Source organism: Dromiciops gliroides, chromosome 6, assembly GCF_019393635.1.
Source record: "Dromiciops gliroides isolate mDroGli1 chromosome 6, mDroGli1.pri, whole genome shotgun sequence".
Classification (NCBI taxonomy): Eukaryota; Metazoa; Chordata; class Mammalia; order Microbiotheria; family Microbiotheriidae; genus Dromiciops; species Dromiciops gliroides.
Genome location: NC_057866.1, coordinates 237863530 through 237887575, shown reverse-complemented (window position 1 = coordinate 237887575; position 24046 = coordinate 237863530). Strand labels below are relative to the sequence as shown.

General features: G+C 36.1%; 1 protein-coding gene across 2 annotated transcripts in view; it reads right to left on the bottom strand.

Moving 5' to 3' along the window:
- The window catches only part of SMARCAD1 (SWI/SNF-related, matrix-associated actin-dependent regulator of chromatin, subfamily a, containing DEAD/H box 1), a 100458-nt gene that overhangs the window by 23519 nt on the left and 52893 nt on the right, over nt 1-24046 (bottom strand). For both annotated transcript variants that reach the window (XM_043970072.1, XM_043970073.1), the window contains exons 10-13: nt 20894-21093; nt 9580-9670; nt 8404-8503; nt 341-400 (exon numbers count right to left, since the gene is read on the bottom strand). In XM_043970072.1, the coding sequence (XP_043826007.1) occupies nt 341-400; nt 8404-8503; nt 9580-9670; nt 20894-21093 (451 nt within the window). The remainder of the gene's footprint in view (nt 1-340; nt 401-8403; nt 8504-9579; nt 9671-20893; nt 21094-24046) is intronic.

Genomic DNA, 24046 nt, shown 5'->3' with positions numbered 1-24046 from the left:
GCTCCAAAGGCAAGTGCAGGATTAAGTTAGGGAATAGTTATTGATCCAGTTTGGCAGGAACATAAGAGTGCATGAAAAGGAGCAGTGATCAAACTGCAGTCAAGTCTGAGCCAGAATGCAGGGAGCTTCAAATGCAATGAGCAAGTTTCTATATTGTGGTACAGGCAAAAGAGAAATGCTGAAGAGCTTTGAGTCGGACTGTAATGAGAGATGACTACCGCAACACTCCAACCAAAGGACACCAAGGTCCTATACTAAGTTGCAGCAGAAATAGAGGAGAGGAAAGGTGACTTCAAGATTTACATTCTGGGTGTTAGGAGCAATATAAAAATATACTTACCATAATAAAAGAGGACATCTAGGTTAGAGCACCATAAGTTAACTTCTCTTATCCAGTTGTCTATAAAACAAAAAAAGTAGGTGTTACTTCTTCCTGTCACACGATAATGAATAGAAGAAATGCAACAGTGTAACTAGCACTTAGTTTAAGTCAAACTACTCACTCTACCATAAACTAAAACCGAGTAGTATTTTCACTATATACAGATGAAAACTATTAACCTTATTCTATAAAAGTAGTTTACAAATTTGAATTTTATTATGATTTAAATATTTACCAAAAAATAGGTTATTAAATTTAATGTACCAGCTAGACTGAACATAATAAACTAGAAAGACTTGCCTTGCAAGTGAAATCATTAGTGCTTTAAAATTTTAAGACTTCTTTTAGCCAAAGCTCTACAAATCTTGTCAAGATTAACAGGGACTAAAAGTAGAACCCCTACTAATCAGATCAATAAGCTGACCATAAAAGGTTTCACATTTAACTCACATAATTTTGTGACACAAGCCTATTGTAAATTAGTTTTACTTATAATCACATTTTAGTAACAAATAAGACAGCTGATTTTCAAAGATAAGAAAAATAATTTCATAGGACATGTGGAACTATGCCTCAGAGAGCTAACTGATGAACATAAAACAATAAAAAAGGCAAAACCATAACCCAATAAGAATGAAGATAATTTCAACTTATCACTAATACTCTTTGCAGTGCATATAGGAGAAATAGTGAAATAAAGTGGCAAGTTCTTGCAAATTAACTGAAAATATACCTCGTTACTCAGTGACTTAAATGCAAAGGTTGACATGGTAGAGGAATAAAATATGAAAGAGGTCTGTATACCAAGATGCTTTATGTCATTAAGTCACTAATATTTTTAAAACAATGCTCAATTTTTTAACTATAAAAACCTCCAAATATACAAACAAAATAAAACCACAAATTCCATTATTCAAAATTCATTTTTTAAAACACATATATTAATTTAAGCAAATCAACATGTTCTGTTCACATATATATTTACTGCTGTGTATTTTTCAGATTTTCTTGCTGGATTTTTAAATATAGTAGAAGTTAGCATAAAGTATCTTGATTCTTCAGTTTTTATTCTTATTACTTCATACTGGCCCTCAAACTTTTCTCTGTATTCAATTCACATTGGTCTATATAATCTCAATGCATTCAGGATTTCTCCCCCAATGGAGCACACACAAACCTTTTGTGCCTGCCATTCATTTGCTGCTCAACGTTTGTCCACATCCATCAATGCGCTGCAAATCTTCATTTTCTTCTGATACTGCAAGGATGCTTGTCAGGCACGCTGGTCATCTACCTGCAGCCCTCACTCTCAAAATCTGAGTGGCCCATCTTTTCTTCTAATTACACACTTATCTGATGTTTTAAAAATGTTTTAAATTCTTATTCTTCTTTAGAATTCCTCATTACTTTTATGTAGCAGTCTGTGCACATTCACCCCGTGACTCTCCATTGTCCTCTGAGTTATATATCCTTTTAATTCTTTGGAGACTATCACATAGTAACAACAATGGAATGTTATTGAAACGATGGTCCTCTGCTCTTATGGGAAGCTTTGCATCTCAGCTCATTCTCTTCCTGTTCAACTCTGGGCCCAACTTGTCCATTTGTGCTGTCTGACTCAAGACTGAATGTTGGACAAGTTTTGTAGAATGTCCATTCATATCGATGTTGTAATACAGGCAACAGACAGTCTGAATCACCTGGTTACTTCTACGTGAAGGATCAGGCTAAATTCTTTTGAGTGATTTCAGATCTTACAGGAGACTGCAATGTTTCAGGGCTTGATGCAATCAGCATGATGTCATCTGCAAGAAAAGGAGCATCTGGAGGACCTCACTATGCATGAAAATCTGTTTTAAACTGTGGTATCTGTGCTGGATTCTCCTCCACCACAATGGCCAAAATCTCTGACAAATATTCATCGCCCTGTTTTAGGCCTTGCCTGCTGCTTAGGATCAGCCATTCCCCCTTCTTCCTTCCTTCTTCTCTCCTGGGCAGCCCAAGCTACAAGGGCAGCCCACTCATAGGCCTAATGGGATCCGTTTCACACCTGGGCTTATATGCTCCCCTTCAGGCAGCCTGGTAGGCCTCTGCTTCTGAAGTCTCACTATTTGGCACCTAAGTACAGACAACCTAATAGGGACCCACCAGTCTCAATCTCGCTAGTAGCAGGGATTACAGGCACACCCAGGTTCTATTCCAACCTTTCAAGGAATTATAAATGACTCTGCTGAACAAAAGACCTTGAAAGAACTTGTAAAGCAGTTTTTAGTTCTACCAAATGAAATGATTTTTTAAAAAAAATCAATCTTATCTCTACATCTTGTAGTTAGTTATAAAATGGTAAAGATACACTACACTGTTGAATATCACTTGCCAAAATTTGCTGGTTCCTTATTAATACCCTCATCAAGGATTCCCTCAATTCATATAGATGACTCTCAAGGATTCTGTTTAGATGAGAAGCTATAAAGGTTAGTAGTTGTTGATATTCTTTCAGTAGCCTTTTTCAGTATTAATAAGGTCCAATATACCTTTGGTATCTTCCCCTCCTTTCTGAGAAACCTTGTATATACCAGTCCCTCAACATGTTCACCATTGTGTCACCTCCAACACAGATCTTCTCTATACACACGTAGTCTAATATAGTTGTTCTTCTTGTCTTTGTTCTCTTTAGTGCCATTTCAACCAATGTGACATTAGAGTTCCACTGTCCTTAAAGGAGAAAAGTTTGTTATAATTTTTTCCTCATTTTTCTTCCGGTTGTTGTCCTGTTTCCATTTTCATCCTTAAATGCCCTTGGGGTGACTTTGTTTAGTTGGATACCTGCCAAACTTCCTTTAAACTGGTTTTATCCTTCCTTGTTTTTATCTGCTTTGAAACAATACTACTCATAATGATGCATCATAAGATTGAACAAATTTATATTCTGCCCTGCTTTTGTCTTTGGCAAACATCTTGGAGTGGCAAAGAAGTCAGATGTTTGCTAAATAAAGCTCTCTCTAGGTTCTTTTGATCTCCTAGCTATGGCAATTAATTTGTTACTGGTTAAATGTCAATAAAATTAGTATCGATTCTACTGTCCATTTTTGATTCTCAATTACTTGTTTAACTCAGGGTTAAGTTATTTCAGTTTATGCCATATCCTTTTCTCATTGTTATTGGTTTTTTTTTTTTAACTAATTCTGATTTTAGCCCTGAAAATTGCAGCTGATTTAGTAATAATACCACACCATCAACAAGTCTTTCCCTGTCAGTCAAAATATAATCTATTTCATTTGTGTTTAGCTGATACTCACCATATGAGGGCCTACCAATCTCCCCTTCCCCAAAAGTTCATGAGGTTTCTATATTATCCACAGGTCTTTGTCTTCTCATATTTCTTCTGCCTTACCTATGTTTTCCCACTTTATTTTTCACCATTCTCACCTTTTCCCACCTTTGCAATTAAAAGAAATATTGAAGGACAGTATTGTAAGGGGCTAAAATCCTAGCTAGTCTGTCTAAAATATCTAATGAGTGGTCGCCAATAAATTATATGCTTTAGCAACAGTATTTAAGTATTTATTAAGGAGCATTAGGATCTAATGATCAGAGAGAAAGGAAAAAAATCTAACTATTTATGAGAGACCCCAGCACCTGACCCGCCATGGCAAGGTCAGAAACCAAAAAGGACCCAATGCTTCCTCCTTCCTCCCAGAAGCCTCCTGTGAAACTTGGAACATCCCACAGACACAGCTCCAAACTAACTGGCTGGTAGCTTTGATAGACAGTACCCACGAGCACATGTCACTTCCTGACACCAAGGACCTGACCGCATGGCTTGCCCTCAGTCACCTTCTCCTCATGGCAGAGCTTTCCTACAGTAACTCTCCAGCAGGTGGCGTCATTCCAATTGTTACATATGAAATTAATACAATTTCTCTACCAATTTATCCTAAGTAACCAATGTAGTGTGTAAGCTATGATCACTTTCATAGTTGTCAGCACACAACTTATTGAGTAGTCAAGAGAATAAAGAACCTACAATGTGTGTGTTCGATGTTTTTTTTTCAAAGGGGGGAAAGATGGGATATTTGAGTAAACCAAAACATGTCTTTAAAAAAGCCTTTTCGGGGCAGCTAGATGGTACAGTGGATAGAGCCACGGGCCCTGGAGTCAGGAGTACCTGAGTTCAAATCCGGCCTCAGACACTTAACACTTACTAGCTGTGTGACCCTGGGCAAGTCACTTAACCCCAATTGCCTCACTAAAAAAACAACAAAAAACAAAAAAGCCTTTTCTTTCCAACAAGATGTCCTTCTGGGTAGATGTTAAGATTCCTTGAAAAATACCACCAAAGTGAACTTTGTTCAAAGATTCTTTGAAATGCCAAGCAATGTAGCAAATCTTTAAATGCTCTTAGTAGCAGATGGCTTTGTTTGAATTGCAGCAAGTGCTAAAACACTATGGGGGCCTCTTAAATGAGATCTAATCACTTTGAACTCTCTCCTCTTTTCTTTCAGTCTCTGATAATGAGGCCGCCCTTCTTTATTCCAAGGTAAACCCTTCTACACACCCTTGATCCCATCTCTTTCTGTCCTCTAGAAGTCTGCCTCCCTTAAATCATCTCCTCCTTTCTAATCTTGTGTGTCTCATTCTTTATTGGTTTTTTCCCTACTGCCTTTAAACAAGGCCAAGGCTCCCTGATCCTTAAAAAAGCTATAATTCAGATGCCTCTAATTCCTCTCCACTGTTACTTTGCCCTGTCTGCACCCTAGTTTCCAACCTCATCACTCAAGTGAAATGATTCTCTCCAAAGGTACCAATGATGTCTTAACTATTTTTTTCTCAGTCCTTACCCTTCTTCTACTGTTGAACACCCTCTCTTCCTAGACACTCTCTCCACTCTAGGTTTTCATAACCCTAATCTTTCCTGGTCAGTCAGGAAGGCAACTAGCATTTATTAAACACTGTACAGAAGTTGTGCTAAAGACTGGGGATACAAAAAATCCTCTTCATGCAAACCATTATGTAAAAAAGCTATAGATAGAATAATCAACAAAGGGAAGACCCTAGTAGAAAAAGGAGATGGGAAAAAAATCAAGAAAGTCTTCCTGTAGAAGGAGGGACTTTGAGACTTGGAGGAAGTCAAGAGACAGAGGGACAGTCAGTGATTAAGACTGGAGTTGGGAGATGGAGTGTCTCATTCAAAAAACACCAAGGAGGCCAGTGTCACTGGGTTGCAGAGGATTTGGGGGAATATAAAGTATAATAAGAAGGGGGCCAGGTTATGTAGGGATTGGATTTTATATTTAATCCTGGCAACAACAGGAAATCACTGGAGATGATAGAACGTGTGTGTGTGTGTGTGTGAGTGAGAGAGAGAGAGAGAGAGAGAGAGAGAGAGAGAGAGAGAGAAAAGTGTCTCCTTTGTTTTGTTTTGCTTTGTTTTTTGTCAGGCAATGAGGGTTAAGTGACTTGCCCAGGGTCACACAGCTAGTAAGTGTCAAGTGTCTGAGGCAGGATTTGAACTCAGGTCCTCCTGAATCCAGGGCCAGTGCTTTACCACTGCGCCACCTAACTGCCCCCAAAAGTGTCTCCTTTGCTAGGGTTTATCATCCACGCCACATTCCCTAAAGGTGGGTACAACTCAAGGTTCTCTCTTCAGCCTTTTCTTCTCTATACTCCCTCTCAGCTTCCATGGGTTTAAACAGTCAGGTCTATGCAGATGATTCACAGATACGTATATATGCAGCCCCATGTGTATGTATATGTGTGTATATATAGCCCCACTCTCTCAAACTCCAGTCCCACACTGCCAACTGACTACTGGACATTTCAAACTAGATGCCTCAGACATATCACACTCATAAAATCCAAAGAACTCATTATCTTTCTGACCAAACCCACCACTTGGCTGGAGTCCTCCAATTAATTTAGTAACTTGTGTTATCCTTAACTGCTCATTCACCTTCACTCTCCATAGCCAGCAAGTCCCCAGACTCATCCTCCCTCTCCCACATCTTTCGTCTTTAATGCCTGCCCTCTGCTCACAGAAGCTGCCACTTTAACTCAGGATCTCATTGCTTCTCCCCTAGACCACTGCAACACTGTCCTAATTGGTCTGCCTGCCTCAAGTTAAAAACCAATCTAATCAGTCCTCCATGTAGTTCTAACTCTGTTATGCCCTTAATCGATAAACTCCCGTGGCCTTCTGCAGTGGGCTTTCCTATCCTTCCAGGACTCATGTCTTCCCCTTTGAGCTTACTTCCCATTTATTCTACACATCTTTTATAAACTTAGTTATTTTCACATGTTGTCTCCATCAAAATAGGAGGTTCATGGGCATAATTTCTGATGCATAGTTAAGTGCATAACAAACATTTGCTGATTAACTGACTCCAAGATAAAATATAAACTCTTTGGTTGGGTATTTAAAGTCCTTCACTTTTGTCTAAATTTGGAAGGATGGGAAGTGGGGTGGGTAAGAGAAAATGGAGGGTGTTAATTGAAAACAAAAAACCCCAACAACAACAGGGGCCTTCACAACCTGGTTCCAACCTCAGTCTCCTTATATATTACTATTCTTTGCTTAACTCTACAATTCAGCTCTGTCCCTTCATGTGCTACACTCCATCCCATGTCTCTGTGCTTTTGAACCACTGGCTATCCCCCTATGCTGGAATTAACTCTTTCTCTACCTCTATTTCATAAAATTCCCTATTACCTGCAGGATGCTGGTCACTCACCACCTTCTAACATGAAGCATTTTCTGATGCCCCAAATGCTAGTGTTTTCTTTGACTATCTTTTATTTTACTTTGTATTACTCTTCTGTATATATTTATTCTGTATATACTTATGTACAAGTTGTCTCCCCCAATGGAATGTGAGCTCCATGAAAGCTGGAACTTTTTTTTCCCTGGGGGTGGGGGGGTGGGTCTATATATCCTGTGTCAAGTATATTGCCTATAACACACTGGACCGCTTAATGATTTGACACAGAGGATATTATTTTGGTTTGGCTTAGACTAGATGTGGAAACAGATAGTAGTCAGGAAGACCTGAATTCAAATCTGAACTCAAGACACTTACTAGCCAGGTGGCCCTGGGCAAGTCACTTAATCTGTTTGCCTTAGTCCACGGGAGAAGGAAATAGCAAACCACTCCAGTATCTTTACAAAGAAAACCCAAGGGACAGCATCGGCATACTGTAGTTCATGGGGCCATAAAGAATCGAACACGACTGACTAGATGACCTCTTGGGTTTCTTACCAATCCTATGATGCATCCATTGAAGTATATAAGATGGGGAAGCGATACAAAGGAAGGGGGATAAACATGTATATAGTACCTACTATGTGCCAAGGCACTATGCTAAGCACTTTACGAATATCTCCTTAGATGTATAGCATTAAAAAGTAATTATGCTATAGGCCATTATAGATGGTTTATAATTTAGATACTAATTCAGCTAAAATTTTATTTTTAGACAGCATCAAAAAAGATGGGCATTATTAGTTATTAAACTATAAACCAAAAATAGTATTTATAAGTATCTGTCAAAGAAAATGTTTAGCCAACCTGTGAATTAAGATTAAAGCTATAAAATTTTAACAATGATACCAAAGTATGGAAATTCTAATAAGTGCTGTTAACTTAAAAAGGTTAAATATTGGGGGCAGGAAGGTGGTGCAGTGGATAAAGCACTGGCCCTGGATTCAGGAGGACCTGAGTTCAAGTCCAGCCTCAGACATTTGACGCTTACTAGCTGTGTGACCCTGGGCAAGTCACTTGCCCCACCAGAAAAAAAAGGTAATTATTTTATTTTGTTTTAAAGATACTGGGAACAACATAATAAAGGAAGAAGGAAGCTAGAAAACAAGGTAGAATCATAAAGTCTATTATTAAAATTCATTTTACAATAAGAAAATGCGGAAAGAAACAGCATCACATCTAATCACTTTATATTAAACACTTTTTAAAAACCAAGATGCCTAATAAAAATGGTGAAATCTCCCTTACCCAAGTAATACCTACCTAAAGTTGAAGCTGGCACAACAATTAAATGAGGACCTCTATTACCTTCTTGGTAGAGGTATGCCAGGAAGGAAATGGCTTGAATTGTTTTCCCTAATCCCTGTAAGGGTAATAGTTAAAAAGGAAAAATTATCAACAAAGCTTTCTAGTGTAAATCTAAATGTTACTAACTTCATTTCCCTTATAGTGCATTAAGTCATTAGAAACAAAATAAGTAATTGTTCCTCAAGTGAGATAAATCTTGTTTTTCAACAATGATCAAGATAGAAATTCTCTTTTAGCAACCTTAATAGGACATAAAAAATTGCTATATTGAAGCCAAATGTCATTAACATAAAAGTCCACATTATATTTTCAAATAAGAAATGCAGGAGGAAGCCACAAAGTCTGTATTTTGAAGTTTCCATGTCTATCTTCTCTGTTAGTATTCATTATTTAGTCTGCAAATAAATTTGAATATTTTCATTTAATTTTGTTCCAGAAATATATATCCTTCAGAAGTGTTGATCTCAGGCCTGAATGTACTGTACAGTGATAATGTATAAAGAGGTTGTTATAAGAAGATATTCGTAAACATGGTAAGTTTCAGAGGATGAGTAATAATTTAAAAATTCATCTGAGTATCTAGAGACTTCAACTCTTGTCATAGATTAGCTACTAACTAGCTTTATAACCTTGGGATCTCAGTCCCTAATCCATAAAATGAAGGTATTTGGACAACACTATCACTAAGGATCTTTCCAGCTATAAAATTCTATGATCTTTCACTCCTCCTACCTCCCCTGCCCTGGGAATCTTAAGGAAATGTCTTGGAGTAATCCCTAACCATTGGTGCTAGAACACAGGCCTTATCTTAGTTTGATTTTCTAGATGCCAGTAGTTTCAAAACAGAAAGGGATGAGATTAGATATTCAGGAACTGAGGCAGTTAACTGAAGAGTCAAACACAAGAGAGGTAAAACTCACTGGTGTGAACACCCAGCTAAAAACAGGAATATCAAAGGAGGGAAAAAACAAATTTCAATCTAGTGATAGAAAAGGAAGAAAACTACAAAATGATAAAATAATGTTTCCTTAGGGTCAGACATAAATACTTAATATTATGGAAAAGACAGGCTTCAAATTACTATTTCTATTCATAATAAAATTTAAAAGGAAAAACTGTCATTCTACTTACCATTTCATCAGCCAAAATACCATTTAGTCCATGTTTATGTAGCAGTGCTAGCCAATTCAAACCAATCTTCTGATATGGCTTGAGGGACAAACTGAAAAGAAAAAGAGTGATTAATAATGGAAGTATCTTAACTTTTGGTATCTTCTTTAGATCAATTTTAGATTTAGACACATCTATTCCTGTAGTGTATCTTTCCATACCTTTTGACTTATTATTACCCAAATACTTGTGTGTTAGTGAATAATAATGAATAATGAGTAATTCTCTCTCTAAATTCTTCAACTACTACAAAGAAAATGAAGTAAAAAACAAACATTGCCTTCATTTGTATCCTTTCTACAATTTATTCCTTATTTAACAATTGGTTTTCAGTACTAGCAGTAACAAGTTCAATCATTCCTTAAAAAGTTAATTTTAGGGGTAGCTAGGTGGCGCAGTCAAAAGAGCACCGGCCCTGGAGTCAGGAGGACCTGAGTTCAAATCTGGCCTCAGACACTTAACACTTACTAGCTGTGTGACCCTAGGCAAGTCATTTAACCCCAACTGCCTCACCCCCCCCAAAAGTTAATTTTAAACAACATATGGAATATACAAAATATCACATTTCCAGATTAATTCAATAATTAGGACCATGATGAGAGTTGCCACTGACCTTCTTAATAAAGTAGTTGAGAATAGACATTTAGATGGTTCACTGACATTCCCATTAATCATAAATATTCTTAACTTAATTTTTGTACAACACAGAAAATATTTTCTTTGAATTACCTGAAGACTATGAAGAAATACATTTTGGAATGCTACTATAAATATTCTTAACTTAAATTTTTGTACAACACAGAAAACATTTTCTTTGAATTATCTGAAGACTATAAAGAAATACATTTTGGAATGGTAGTGAATGAACTTGAAAGTAAGCACATTAAACTTTGGTGGCTCAAAATAAAGTCATAAAGCTGGTACAAAAAGGCTTGTAATGACAAAGCCTACTTTGTTTACACCCACATTAAGGCTTGAACCCTAACAGGTACTCTTCAATGAGAGTTAAGTGACTTGCCCAGGGTCACACAGCTAGTGTCAAGTGTCTGAGGCCAGCTTTGAACTCAGGTCCTCCTGAATAGGGGGCTGGTGCTTTATCCACTGTGCCACCTAGTTGCACCGCCCGCCCCCAATAGGTACTCTTAAACATTTTAGGGATAAAGCATCCCAGCTGCAGGTCAGAAAGCATTTTTTACTTGCTAGTTCAAATCCAATACTGAAATATATGTAGGAAATGAAAAAAGGAGAGGTGTAGCTTCAGAGTTCTTTTGCCCAGGACTGAGCTTTCCCTACTTCTAGTAGGAAAGGCAGCAATGGCCTAGTGGAGTAAGAGTCAGCTTTGCTGTCAGTTAGGCCTGGGTTAAAGTACCACTCCCACTACATACTGCTCAACCCTGGGCAAGTCATTTTAAATTCTCAGAGAGAACACGGAGGCAATTCTCTAAGACAATAATCTGCAAACAAAGGGCAAAAAACAGTTTATGAGTAAAGTATCCTTGCTTAGGCATGTTTATGTATTTGTACCCTCCCACCAAAACACAGAGACAGACACACATGGCTACTAATCCACAGCCCGAAAAATACCTAATTGAAGCCACTCATTACTATGAAATCACATCGCTGGTTACATACACTATTCTTGTTTTTGTTGAAAGTTATGAATTGTAAACTCTGTCCCTCGCTCCCTTCTCCCTGCATACAGTAAGCAATCTGATATAGGTTAAACATGTACAGTCATGAAAACCATTTCCCTATCATTCATTTTGTGCAAGACTTGAAAACGAAGAAAGGCAGAGAGAGAGAGAGAGAGAGAGACACGGAGGGAGGGAGGGAGGGAGAGAGAAAGGGAGGTGGGGGGGGGGGAGAGAGAGAGAGAATGCTTCAGTGTATATCAAGACAATTCCAGATTTTTTGTTCTTTTTCTGGCAGTAGATAGCATTTTTCATCACGAGTTCTTTGGGACTGTCCTGGATCATTGTATTGCTGAGTATAGCCAAGTCATTCACAATTCTTCATTGTACAATATTTCTGTTATTGTATACAATTTTCTCTTGGTTCTACTTTACTTTGTATCAGTTTGGGCATGTATTTCCAGGTTTTTCTGAAATCATTCTGCTTGTCATTTTTTAAAGCACAATAATTTTCTATTACAACCATACACCTCTAACTTGTGCATGTATATACATACGTTTATTATGTATGTATACATAACTTGTTTAGCCATTTTCCAACTGAGAGGCATCCCCATAATTTTCAAATTCTTAGCTACCACAAAAAGAGCTGCTCTAAATATCTGTGTACATATACTTTTCTTTTTTATCACTTTGGGATACAGAACTAGCAGTGGTATTGCTGTATCAATATGGACAGTTTGACAGCCCTTTGGGCATAGTTTCAAACTGCTCTTCAGAATAGATCAGTTTTCAACTCTACCAACAGTGCATTAGTGTCCTAATTTTCCCACATCTCCTCCAACATTTATCATTTTCCTTTTTTGTCATATTAGTCAAACTGATAGGTATAAGGTGGTAGCTCAGAGTTGTTTTAATTTGCATTTCTCTAATCAGTAGTGATTTACAACATGTTTTCACATGACTATAAATAGCTTTGATTTCTGTCTGAAAACTGCCTGTTTGAATCCTTTGACCATTTATTAACTGGAGAATGACTAGTATTCTTATAAATTTGGCTAAGTCTCTATATATTTGAGAAATAAGGCCTTTATCAGATTAATTTATCAGACAGGCATTTTAAAAACATATTAAGCATGATTTCTCAAATTGAATTTAATGTATTCCCACAGCAAATAAAACAGTGGTGTGTGCTTGGAAAAGACATTTTTAAAATCTCCGATTAATGATTTTGTTTGACTAGAATATCTTTGTTCTTTTGCAAGGGTTGCAAACACTTGAATACAAGATGCACTAATTTCACCAATCTGATCCTGATATGTGGTACTCCTAGAATAGTACTCTATGCTATGTATAGTAAATTTGAGACAATTTGAAAAAAACTTTATTGGAAACTCTTTTAAAACTAATTTTTAGGGGCAGCTAAGTGGCACAGTGGATAGAGCACTGCCCGTGGATTCAGGAGGACCTGAGTTCAAACCTGGCCTCAGACACTTGACACTAGCTGTGTGACCCTGGGCAAGTCACTTAACCCTCACTGCCCTGCCAAAAACAAAACAAAGCTGTGCTATAACTATGAGCATAAGAGATTCCATTCAGATTCAAGGAGATATTAAGACTAGCTTGCAAGATCTTCCACATGTACCCTAACTAGACCAAGCCAACCCCTGTGAGAATTTCAGTGTGGTGCAGAAGAAAGAAGTACATAACACACAAGACTGAGAAGGAACTTATGAGAAACTCCTCCAGGTATAATCTTGAGGGTTCCCTTCCTGTCTTCCTTGGTATTCTATGTGGCCCTGGATGCTAGGCCTCTGGAAGAACGGCCAATCAGGGTATATCTGTGTTTTTTTCAGGTATTACAGGACTGTGATCTATGGTCAAATTCTGTACTACTTGGAAGACAGGATACGGCAAATTCAAGAGGGGAGAGGAGTGGTCATGGGATATCAGGCAGCCTAAGATTCAGACATATTAGATGATTCTTCACAAATTTATTCAATCCCCCCACAAATAGGACAGCTTGCCAAGTGGCAGACATCTTTGTGACAGTCTGCTTATTACTTCTATTAGAATATCAGATATCGTATTTGAGGGGGTGAAGACAGAGTAAAGGTAGATGAGAATTTGAAAATTACTTATATGCTGGTGTTATCTGTAAGTCTTACAACCTTTATAATAACACATGAGGTCTATAACCTGTGACAAATGCTCATATCTCAATAAGGATGCAGCTGTTATCGAGTCTGTGACTCTTCATTAAGAATGCCTGAAAACAGGGGCGGCTAGGTGGCGCAATGGATAGAGCACCGGCCCTGGAGTCAGGAGTACCTGAGTTCAAATCTAGCCTCAGACACTTAACACTTACTAGCTGTGTGACCCTGGGCGAGTCACTTAACCCCAAATGCCTCACTAAAAAAAAAAAAATGCCTGAAAACAGCTTACAGAACAAGCCAGCGCATATGATTTTCTCTTGCAATGTAAACCCACACTCACCTATGAGCAACACTCATGGAAAGCTATTTAAGCAACTCTCCAAAACTGTGCTGCACTACCAACATCTCAACTAGCTTTCATTCTCCCTCCTGGTATAACTCCAAACTGTTAAGGAAATTTATGTCTGGTTAGACAGCCCTCCTAGTCAACCTGGAGAAAGAGTACGCAACACACAACATGTATAGATAATACAAAGTTGAGGAGGACTAATATATCAGGTTATAGAATCAAGAATGAAAAAGATCTTAAATAGAGTGGGAAGTTGGACTGAAATTCACAGAAGATCTGAAGAAGTTTAGTAGGGAGAAATGTAAAATTTTTGTTTAAAAAAGAACATGAAAAACAGGATGACTGCAACAGTTTATACAAAAAAGGTTCAGAGGGTCTTACACTTAATAGGAGCCAACATAAAACACCCACTCAAAAGAACACAAACACATTAGAAGCTTGAATGAATTTTCTCCAAGATAAAAAATAATTATGACATGATAAAATAAAGTCAAGATGACTTTATTCATAAAACCATGATAGATTTTATACCCTAAAAGTATATTTTACCAATTTCAATTGGTTATCCCAGAGACTGGACAACCTGAACAGGTAGCCCCTAACACCTAATTTGTAAACATATTATACATACGCAAGTATGCCATCATCATCAAATGTTGGCGGTTCATTCACCCCATACATGAGAGCTGTTTTTAAAACACTTGGTACTTTGAAAGCAATTTGTGGTTTCAGAAATAAAATCTATGAAAATAAAGAATAGCTTAGGGTAGGGGGAAGCTAGGTGGCACAGTGGATAAAACACTGGCCCTGGATTCAGGAGGACCTGAGTTCAAATCTGACCTCAGACACTTGACACTTACTAGCTGTGTGACCCTGGGCAAGTCACTTAACCCTCAGTGCCCTGCAAAAACAAAACAAAACAAAACGAAAGAATAGCTTAGGGTAGATGACCCTGAGTAAATATGCAGATACATTTGGTCAGCTTGGTAGTAGCCTGTCTTGGTCGCACAATATCTGATTTTTAAAAATTTCCTTTATTTCCACCTGAAATTCTACCAAAATGTTTGGAATAAATGTGAATATTTTTTTAAGGTTAAAGCATTTACACAGAGCACTGGATTTGAAGTGAAAGTCTGGGCAAGAATACAGACCTGGCTACTGTGTGGCCTTGAGCAAACTGTTTAAGTCTCACTAAGCTCCAATTTACTAACAGGTAAAATTAAGATCTGTCTAAGGTCCCTTTCAGCTTTCAATCTTTTGATCTCAATAATCACTTGCAATCAGCTACACTTAAGTGAAGGTAGTTTTAACTGACTAGAATTATTTGGTGTATAAAAGACTAAGAGGAGATAATGGGCCTAAAAGGAAAGCTTCAGGCAACTAGGGAAATATGCCATAGGAGGCACAGAGTGCAAACAAGTTCCTCCAAACAATCAAAAAGATATTTTCATTACTTAGGTATTTTATTTTCATCTAAAAAGAACTATGTGAATAATAGTTAAGAAGTATTTTTAAAGTTATACAATTTGAAAAGGTTTCAGGGGTTTTTAGTAACTGAAATAACCACAGAACAGACTCAATTAGAAAAGTTTGGAAAATGCAGGACTCTGCATTATCACATTGCTATAGAAAAAGGAAACAGCAGTGCCAACTTTTAGAAGGTAAATTTACTGATACAGCCACCATTCTGTCTAGGCCTGAAGCCTGAAGCACCATCCCCCATATCTCAAGAATAGAACCTGACTATAATAATAATAAGTCATTAAAAAATTTTAAAGGAATAATAACAATGTGAAAGCAAAGAAGAACACAACCACAGACAGCTACTATAGGGACAAAGAAGATCTGGGTTCATACTCAGAAGATGGTGAAGCTAAAAAACCCAAACAAACAAAACACTGAAAACCACACCTACTTCAGGGGAAAATGTTAAATGTCACAAACTCAGAAAGAATTCTTGTAAGAACTTAAAGAGGACTTTAAAAATCAAATGAAAAGTTGAGGATAAATTAGGAAAAAAAGTAAGAGCAATCTGAGAAAAATCAAGAAAATTCTGAAAAGAAAGTCAACCAAATGGAAAAGGAGATCCAAAAATTTAAGGAATATTTTTTTTTTGCTCTAGACAGAGAATACTTTATTTTTTCCATCACATGTAAAGATAGTTCTCAACTTTTGTTTATACAAGCTTTACAATTTCAGATTTTTCTCCCTCCCTCCCCCTTCCTCTAGACAACAGGTAATCTGATATAGGATACACACACACACACACAATAACATTAATCCTATTTCTGCATTAGTCATGTTATAAGAGAAAAAATCAGAGCAATGATGAAAAACCTCAAAATAGAAAAAAACAACAACACCAAAACCAAAGGAAATAGTATGGTTCATTCAGCATCTATACTCCACAGTTCTTTTTTTTTTCCCTTTGGATTTGGAGATCCTCTTCTATCATGAGTTCCCTGGAACTCTTCTGTACCATTGCATTGGTGAGAAGAATATAGTCCATCACAGCAGATCAACACTCAATGTTGATGATACTGTGTACAATGTTCTTGTTCTGCTCATCTCACTCATCATCGGCTCACGCAAGACCCTCCAAGGTTTCTCTGAACTCCTCCTGCTCATCATTTCTTACAGCACAATAGTATTCCATTGTATTCATATACCACAACTTGTCCAGCCATTCCCCAATTGATGGGCACCCCCTCAACTTCCAATTCCTTGCCACCACATAAAGAGCAACTATAAATATTTTTGTACATGTGGGTCCCTCTCCCCTTTCCATGATCTCTTTGGGAAAAAGACCTAAAAGTGGTATTGCTGAGTCAAAGGGTATGCACAGCTTTATCGCCCTTTGGGCATAATTCCAAATTGCTCTCCAGAATGGTTGGATCAGTTCACAGCTCCACCAACAATGCATTAGTGTTCCAATTTTCCCACAGCTTCTCCAACATTTATTATTTTCCTTTTTTGTCATTTTAGCCAATCTAATAGGTGTCAGGTGGTACCTCAGAGTTGTTTTAATTTGCATCTCTCTAATCATTAGGGATTTAGAGCATTTTTTCATATGGGAATAGATAGCTTTGGTTTCTTCATCAGAAAACTGCCTGTTCATATCCTTTGACCATTTCTCAATTGGGGAATGACTTGAATTCTCATAAATTTGATTTAGTTCCCTATATATTTTAGAGATGAAGCCTTTATCAGAAGTACTGGCCACAAAAATTGTTTCCCAGCTTTCTGCCTCCCTTCTAATTTTGGATACATTGCTTCTGTTTGTACAAAAATTTTTTAATTTAATGTAATCAAAATCTTCCATTTTGCATTTTATAATATACTCTATCTCTTGTTTGGTCATAAACTGTTTTCCTTTCCAAAGACCTGATAGATAGACTATTCCTTTCTCTCCCAATCTACCCATGGTATCACCTCTTATGTCTAAATCGTGTATCCATTTTGACCTTATTTTAGTATAAGGTGTCAGATGTTGGTCTATGCCTAATTTCTGCCATACTATCTTCCAGTTTTCCCAGCAGTTTTTGTCAAATACTGAGTTCCTATCCCAAAAGCTGGAGTCTTTGGGTTTATCAAACACTACATTACTAGTGTCATTTACTACTGCATTTCCTGAGCCTAGCCTATTCCATTGATCTACCACTCTATTTTTTAGCCAGTACCAGATAGTTTTGATGACTGCTGCTTTGTAGTAAAGCTCCAGGTTTGGTACCGCTAACCTACCTTCCTGAATTTTTTTTCATTATTTCCCTGGATATTCTTGAATTTGTTTTTCCAGATGAATTTTGTTATTATTTTTTCTAGCTCTATAAAATAATTTTTAGGTAGTCTGATTGGTATGGCATTGAATAAGTAAATTAATTTAGGCAGTATTGTCAGTTTTACTATATTAGCTCTGCCTATCCATGAGCAATTGATATCTTTCCAATTATTTAGATCTGATTTAATTTGTGTGAAGAATGTTTGGTAGTTGTGTTCATAGAGTTCCTGGGTTTGTCTTGGCAAGTAGACTCCCAAGTATTTTATATTATCTACTGTTACTTTAAATGGAATTTCTCTTTCTATCTCTTGCTGCTGGACTTTGTTGGTCAAGAAAATAATTTTGATTTTTAAAAAGAGCCTAGAAATCATGTTACAAGAAATTAAGGGAAAATTGCCCAGAAGTACTAAAATGAGAGGAGAATTCCACTGACCACACCACCTGAAAGAGAACCCAAGATGAAAACTCACAGAAACATCATAGCCAAGCTTCAAAGCTCCCAGGTTAAGAAGAAAATACTACAAGCAACAAGAAACAATTTAAATACTGGGGAGCTACAATCAGGATAACACAAGATCTAGCAGCTTCCACAGTAAGAGACTGAAGGGCTTAGAACATTATATTTAGAAGAGCAAAGGAACTGGGCTTGTAATCAAGAATGACTTATCCAGCAAAGCTGAATATAATCCTGAATGAGGAAAAAACAAAACAAAACAAAAAACCAAACACGGACATTTAATGAATTGAAAGACTGTCGGATATTCATGACAAAAAGACCAGAATTCAAAGAAAATCTGATATATAAGATCAAGGAGAAACATTAGGTAAACATTAAAGACCAATTATAAGGGACTCAATAGGTTGAACTGTTTGCTTCTTAATATGGGAAAACATTATCTGTACTTGTAAAGTTGTTAACTTTGGGTAGTTTGAAAGATTATACACATATAAAAGGCCTACAGATGAGTATGACAGGATGAATCTAAAACACAAAACTGGGTAGGGAGAGGTAAAATGGAATAATTATACAAAAGGGGTATGGATGGAAGAAGGAAAGAGATTTAGCGGCACCAGATCTTAAACTATCTATATTATAAGGCAGTCATTATCAAAATTATCTGGTACTGTCTAAGAAATAGGTAAATTGGTAGAACAGAGTGGACATAAAATACACAGTAATAAATGATTATAGTAAAACCTTGGGTTTGACAAATGTAAAGATTTAAGTTTTGGGGACAAAAATTCATTATTTGGTAAAAAACCTGTTGTGAAAGCTGGAAATCAGTTTGGCAGAAATTGGGCAGAGAGCAGTATCTTAAACCATTTACCAAGGCAAGGTCAAAATGAAGACATGGCCTACATCACAAGAAAATTTTAAAAGCATGGAACATTACCTATTGGACTTATGGATAAGAGAAAAATTTATAAACAAGAGATAGAGAGCATTCTGAAGTATAAAATGGATAATTTTGTTACATTAAATTAAAAAGGTTTTGTACAAATAAAACCGATGTAGCCAAGATTAGAAGGAAAGCAGAAAACCATGGAAAAAATTTTAAATTATATATAGCCATATATAGCCATTTTAAATTATATATAGCCATATTAAAGAAATGCTCTAAATAAATCATTACTGATTAGAGAAATACAAACTAAAATAACTTTGAGATATCATCTTATAGTTATCAGATTGGCTAATATGATAGATGCCCTTCAACTGGAGAACGTCTAAACAAATAGTGGTAGATGATTGTGATGGGATAAAACTTTGCTATAAGAAATGATGAGCTGCTTAGTTTTAGAAAAACATGGAAAGACTTGGATAAAATAATGAAAAGTGAAATGAGCAGTACCAGAAAAACACTGTACATGGTAACAGAAATGCTGTCCTAAGAACAACTTTGAATGATTAATTCATCTTGAATATCATAAATACCAAAATTAACTACAAAGGGTCTATGTATGAAGGAAGATGTTATCCACCTCCAAAGAACTGATAAATAGAAGTGCATATAGTAGTTTTACATATTTTATACATGTATGTGTATATGTGTGTGTGTGTGTGTCTGTAAAATTTTAGCCTTTTCTATTCTAGAGAAGGGTGGGGAGTGAGGGAGAAATTAAAAAAACAACAAAACAACACAAAAACCCACACCTTAATGTTACTAGTCATTTAATGATCAAATACACTGGACACTTAGTTTGGATCACTAAAAATGCAGAACTAAGTAAAAAGTTTAATTCTAAAAGTAGAACTGAGATCTTAGTATACTACCCTTAAGGACTATTCTTAAGTTTCTTCATCTGTAACACTGGGATGTTAACAGCACGTTAAGAGGATCAAATGAGGTAATTATTTCAGCACAGTGCCTGTCATATAGTAAGCACTATGTAAGTGTTAACTATTGTTGTTCTGATGACCCATGACCGTTAAGAGATATACTCAGGTATGAGAAAGTCTGAACTTAAATATGCCGCCCTCCTAAATGATTGAATTAGATTCCAAAATGTGAAACAATAATTCATTTTTTTAGTTCAATGATGTCTGTGTCAAATGTTTTAAATAAAGAGATATGGGATTTTTCCCTAATTATAGAACTTCATTAAAATGAAAATCACTTTAATTTTTTACAAAATCATTTTCAAGAATCCTGACAAAGTGACTTCACTTTTAGTAAAGTTATGTTCCGACACGCTGTAGTTAGTTCAATCTAGTTCAAGAAAGTTTTTATTCCATCCCCCTAGCATGAACTAAATCTGAAAACTATCTAAAAGGTTTAAAACCACAGATAAATACTACTTTTAGCACCTCAATTTTTACTTATATCTAACAGAATTTTTAAAGTATAGGTTCAGTATGAAGTTTTCAAATTGATGTGATGGGGGGCAAAAAGGGTTAAGTGACTTGCCCAGGGTCACACAGCTAGTAACAAGTGTCTTTGGCCAGATTTGAACTCAGGTCCTCCTGAATCCAGGGCCAGTGCTTTATTCACTGCCCCACCCAGCTGCCCCATAATTATTTTTTAAAATACAAATCATATGTAGACTAAGAGTCAGAAGACATGTTTTGTTCAGGTCTTCTATCGATCTACACAATATCATACAGGATTATCAAATAATCAATTTTCAATTTAATAAGATAAATTTAGTTAAGAAACTCCAAAGCACTCTAATTGTGAGCTAGTATTATTTTGCAGACAGTTATTACGAGGTAATTACTACAAACTTTTTAGTAGGCTCTTTTAATCTCAGGTTTATTTTCAAGCATCATTTCTCACTCTAATTCTGTAAGCCAGCAATGGAAAGTTCAGACTGAATCTTCAAAATTATCAATTAGGCTGCAATATTCAACAGATATTACCTTTGGTTTAGAATGGAAGGTTGATCTATGTTCCATCCACCTCCACCTTCAGTAAGCTTGGTCACCTGCTTTGTCAATTTATTTGAAATGTCTTCACATTTGTTCATAAGTCTTATAACTACATCCCTTTCTTGGATCAATGTTTTACAGTGCCATATTAAATCTTCTGACAACCCATTTGTCTTGCTCATTTTTGTGAACTGTGGGGGTAAAGGAGAAATTAATTCAACAATACCATTTGAGCACCATAAGAAATGCAAATTCTATTTTGTTTCCTTAGTAGGAATAACACAGTACCTTTTATACTTTTATTAGTTTAGCTTTCATTATGGCCTAAAGTACAATGACTTAGATTTTCTTGAGACTTACTGAAAACTCCTACCCTAAACAAACTTACCTGGACTTTAGCTCTCCTTTTCCCATTTGTTCAAATATCAAATTCAGCATGTCCAAAACTGAACTCTTCCCCCTAAAAATGGCTTTACCACTTACTTCTCCAAGTCATTCTCTGATTTTTCAAGGCCTCTGTGATCTGGTATCACCTTACTCATTCAACCTAATTTCCTTTTACTCAAACACAAATGCTCTTCTCTCTCACAGCTCTGCTCACTGCAGACCCCATCCAACACACTCCCATACTCCTGCTGTTCCCTACTGAATGACCTTTCCCCTTCTCTGCGTACAAACGAAGCTAAATCCATTCATCTTTCGAAGCCCAATGGAAGTCCCACTGCCTCCATAAAGCCTTCCAGCCTGCAATGATTTGTCTATTCTGAATTTCTAAAGCCTTCATTGTATACACTAAGACACCTAGTTTCATGTTAAGATTTATTTCCCTTACTAAATTAAAATTTCTCTACGAGAACCAGCAAAAACACACTCATGTTTAATATCTAGCCTAATTTGTCTGAAGAGAAAAAAATGCATAAAGTAAAGGAACAAGATTTGAAATCAGGCTTTCAATTCCTGGGCAGGTAAAAATGAGAGATCCCTTTGGAAATAAATAAGCTTTTCAAGACCAAAAACTATTGTTTCCTATCTCCCAAGAATAAATTTGTGCTGAAATGAACATAGAAAATAACTGAGACCCTCAGCAAGCACACAAAAATACTGACCATGAATGCCTTAGGTTAATGCTCACATCAAATTCTACTAACTACAAACATATCAAAGAGCAAAAATATTTTAAGATTCAACAGTCAAGATAGCTACTTTGTCCTGCCTACACCTTTTCTAAGGGAAAATGACATGATTAAAAGCAAAAATAAAAAATTCAAATTAAAAAACTGGTGAAAGGAGGAATAGGACAAAAACACAAAGTGAGATCATGCCAAAAGATTAGATACATCTGAACTTCATGTCTTGTTGTGTCTTACATTGGGTACCCCCAAAAGTTAATATGCTTGTATGCTGACATCTAATTAAACAGAAAATCTTTTAGACTGAGAAGTAATTTTCATTCAAAATCATGAGTGTGCTAATTTCTGTTGCTGCACGGAACTCTAATACCTATGCTGTAAAAAGATCATGATACTTCATAAATCTTAAATTAGATTTGTTTCTCATATCAATCATTTACATTTTGCCTAGATATTGATAAAACAGCTTTCAAATGTGCTGCAACATGGATAATAGTAAAAATGAAGAATCACTGAATACTAAAATCGATAAGTTATTTATCAAGTTTAAGATAACATCTGGACCTGTATTTTTTAAATGGAAAAACTTAATTTAAATGAAAAAAATTCCCTTTACAAGAAAAGTCCATATTTCATTTTTTTAAAGAACAGATGATAAATACCATATAAAAATTTATTAGATCCTGCATGTAGATACTTGCAAAAATATTTCTGAGCAAATTAACTGAAAAAATATATAAAGAACATTATTACGAATACAAGATTAGGACAGAAAGTGGCTTGATTGCCAAAAATCTTGGTTGGCATAAATGAAAACCCTATCATCTATAACTGCACAAATGAAAGTAAAACAAAACCATCTGTTATGATAAAAACATTGTGATTCATGTCAGCCCATTTAACACATTCCTCCAAGCAACGGCAAGAAGCACTTTAGCGTGTTAGAGTAATCCATGATCACAAGGCAGCCAAGGGTTCATGCAAAAGTTCAAATGACAAAATTTTAATGTCTAGTAACATATTTGTTAAGCATATTGCCCCTCTGAAAATATATTTTGCAGCCATTTTAAGCATGAAAAACTGCTATCTGGAACTGAGAGATGACTACTACCAGCACCAATGAAATCAGAGGCATTATGTGATATTGTAGTAAAAACACTATGCTGGAAGCCAAGTCAGAAGACCTCAGTCCTAGTCCAAAGCTCTTTAACTACTTGTTTAAACAATTAACCTTTGATTTTCCTCATCTGAAAACTGTGGTGGGATTGGATCCCTATCAGTTCTAAAATTCTATGGTTTTGCATTTAAATAAATACATTTACCTAAGCTAACTCCTCAGAGCTCCAAACTCAAAGTATTACTGTGAAGAAGAAAAAGAACACACCTGCAACAAAACTTCATTTCTCTTAAGGCTGAAAAGACACGCCTGTAGCATCAAGTGAAATATCCATTGCTTGCCACAAAGTGTCACTATTATCAAGTTATCTTTAAGAAAAAAATGTTCTTAAAAATATGGTCCTTTCTCAAACCTTTCAATCTAGACCTAAACAAGTAAAATAGCTCTTATGATTCCATAACAAAGTAATTACATGGGCTCATAGAAAAAAAGGACTTTTGGTTGTATGTCAGTCCACAGCAAATGCAGGTATGTTGTAGGGCTCAGTAAATGGATGCTGAATTTCAGTTCAACTTGGTATACATGAAGTACATAGTATAAAGTGGACCAAACATGAGCTACAGAAACTTGCCCTGCTGTTTACCAAGATTCTAAGCACTCTGGTCATAAGAGTAGGCCACGAAATAAACTTATATGAAAAGTTAAAAAACTGAGCTAATCATTAGTTATCTTTTAATAAAAGACATTTGATCCGATTATATTCCTACAGAATTCTAAACATCTTTGGACAGTGGTTTAGAAGAAATTGAATATTAAAATTATAGTTCCACTAAGTTAACAGAAGGTTTTAATTTATAACAAAACATAAACCAAAATGCAACCAATAGATTATTTCCA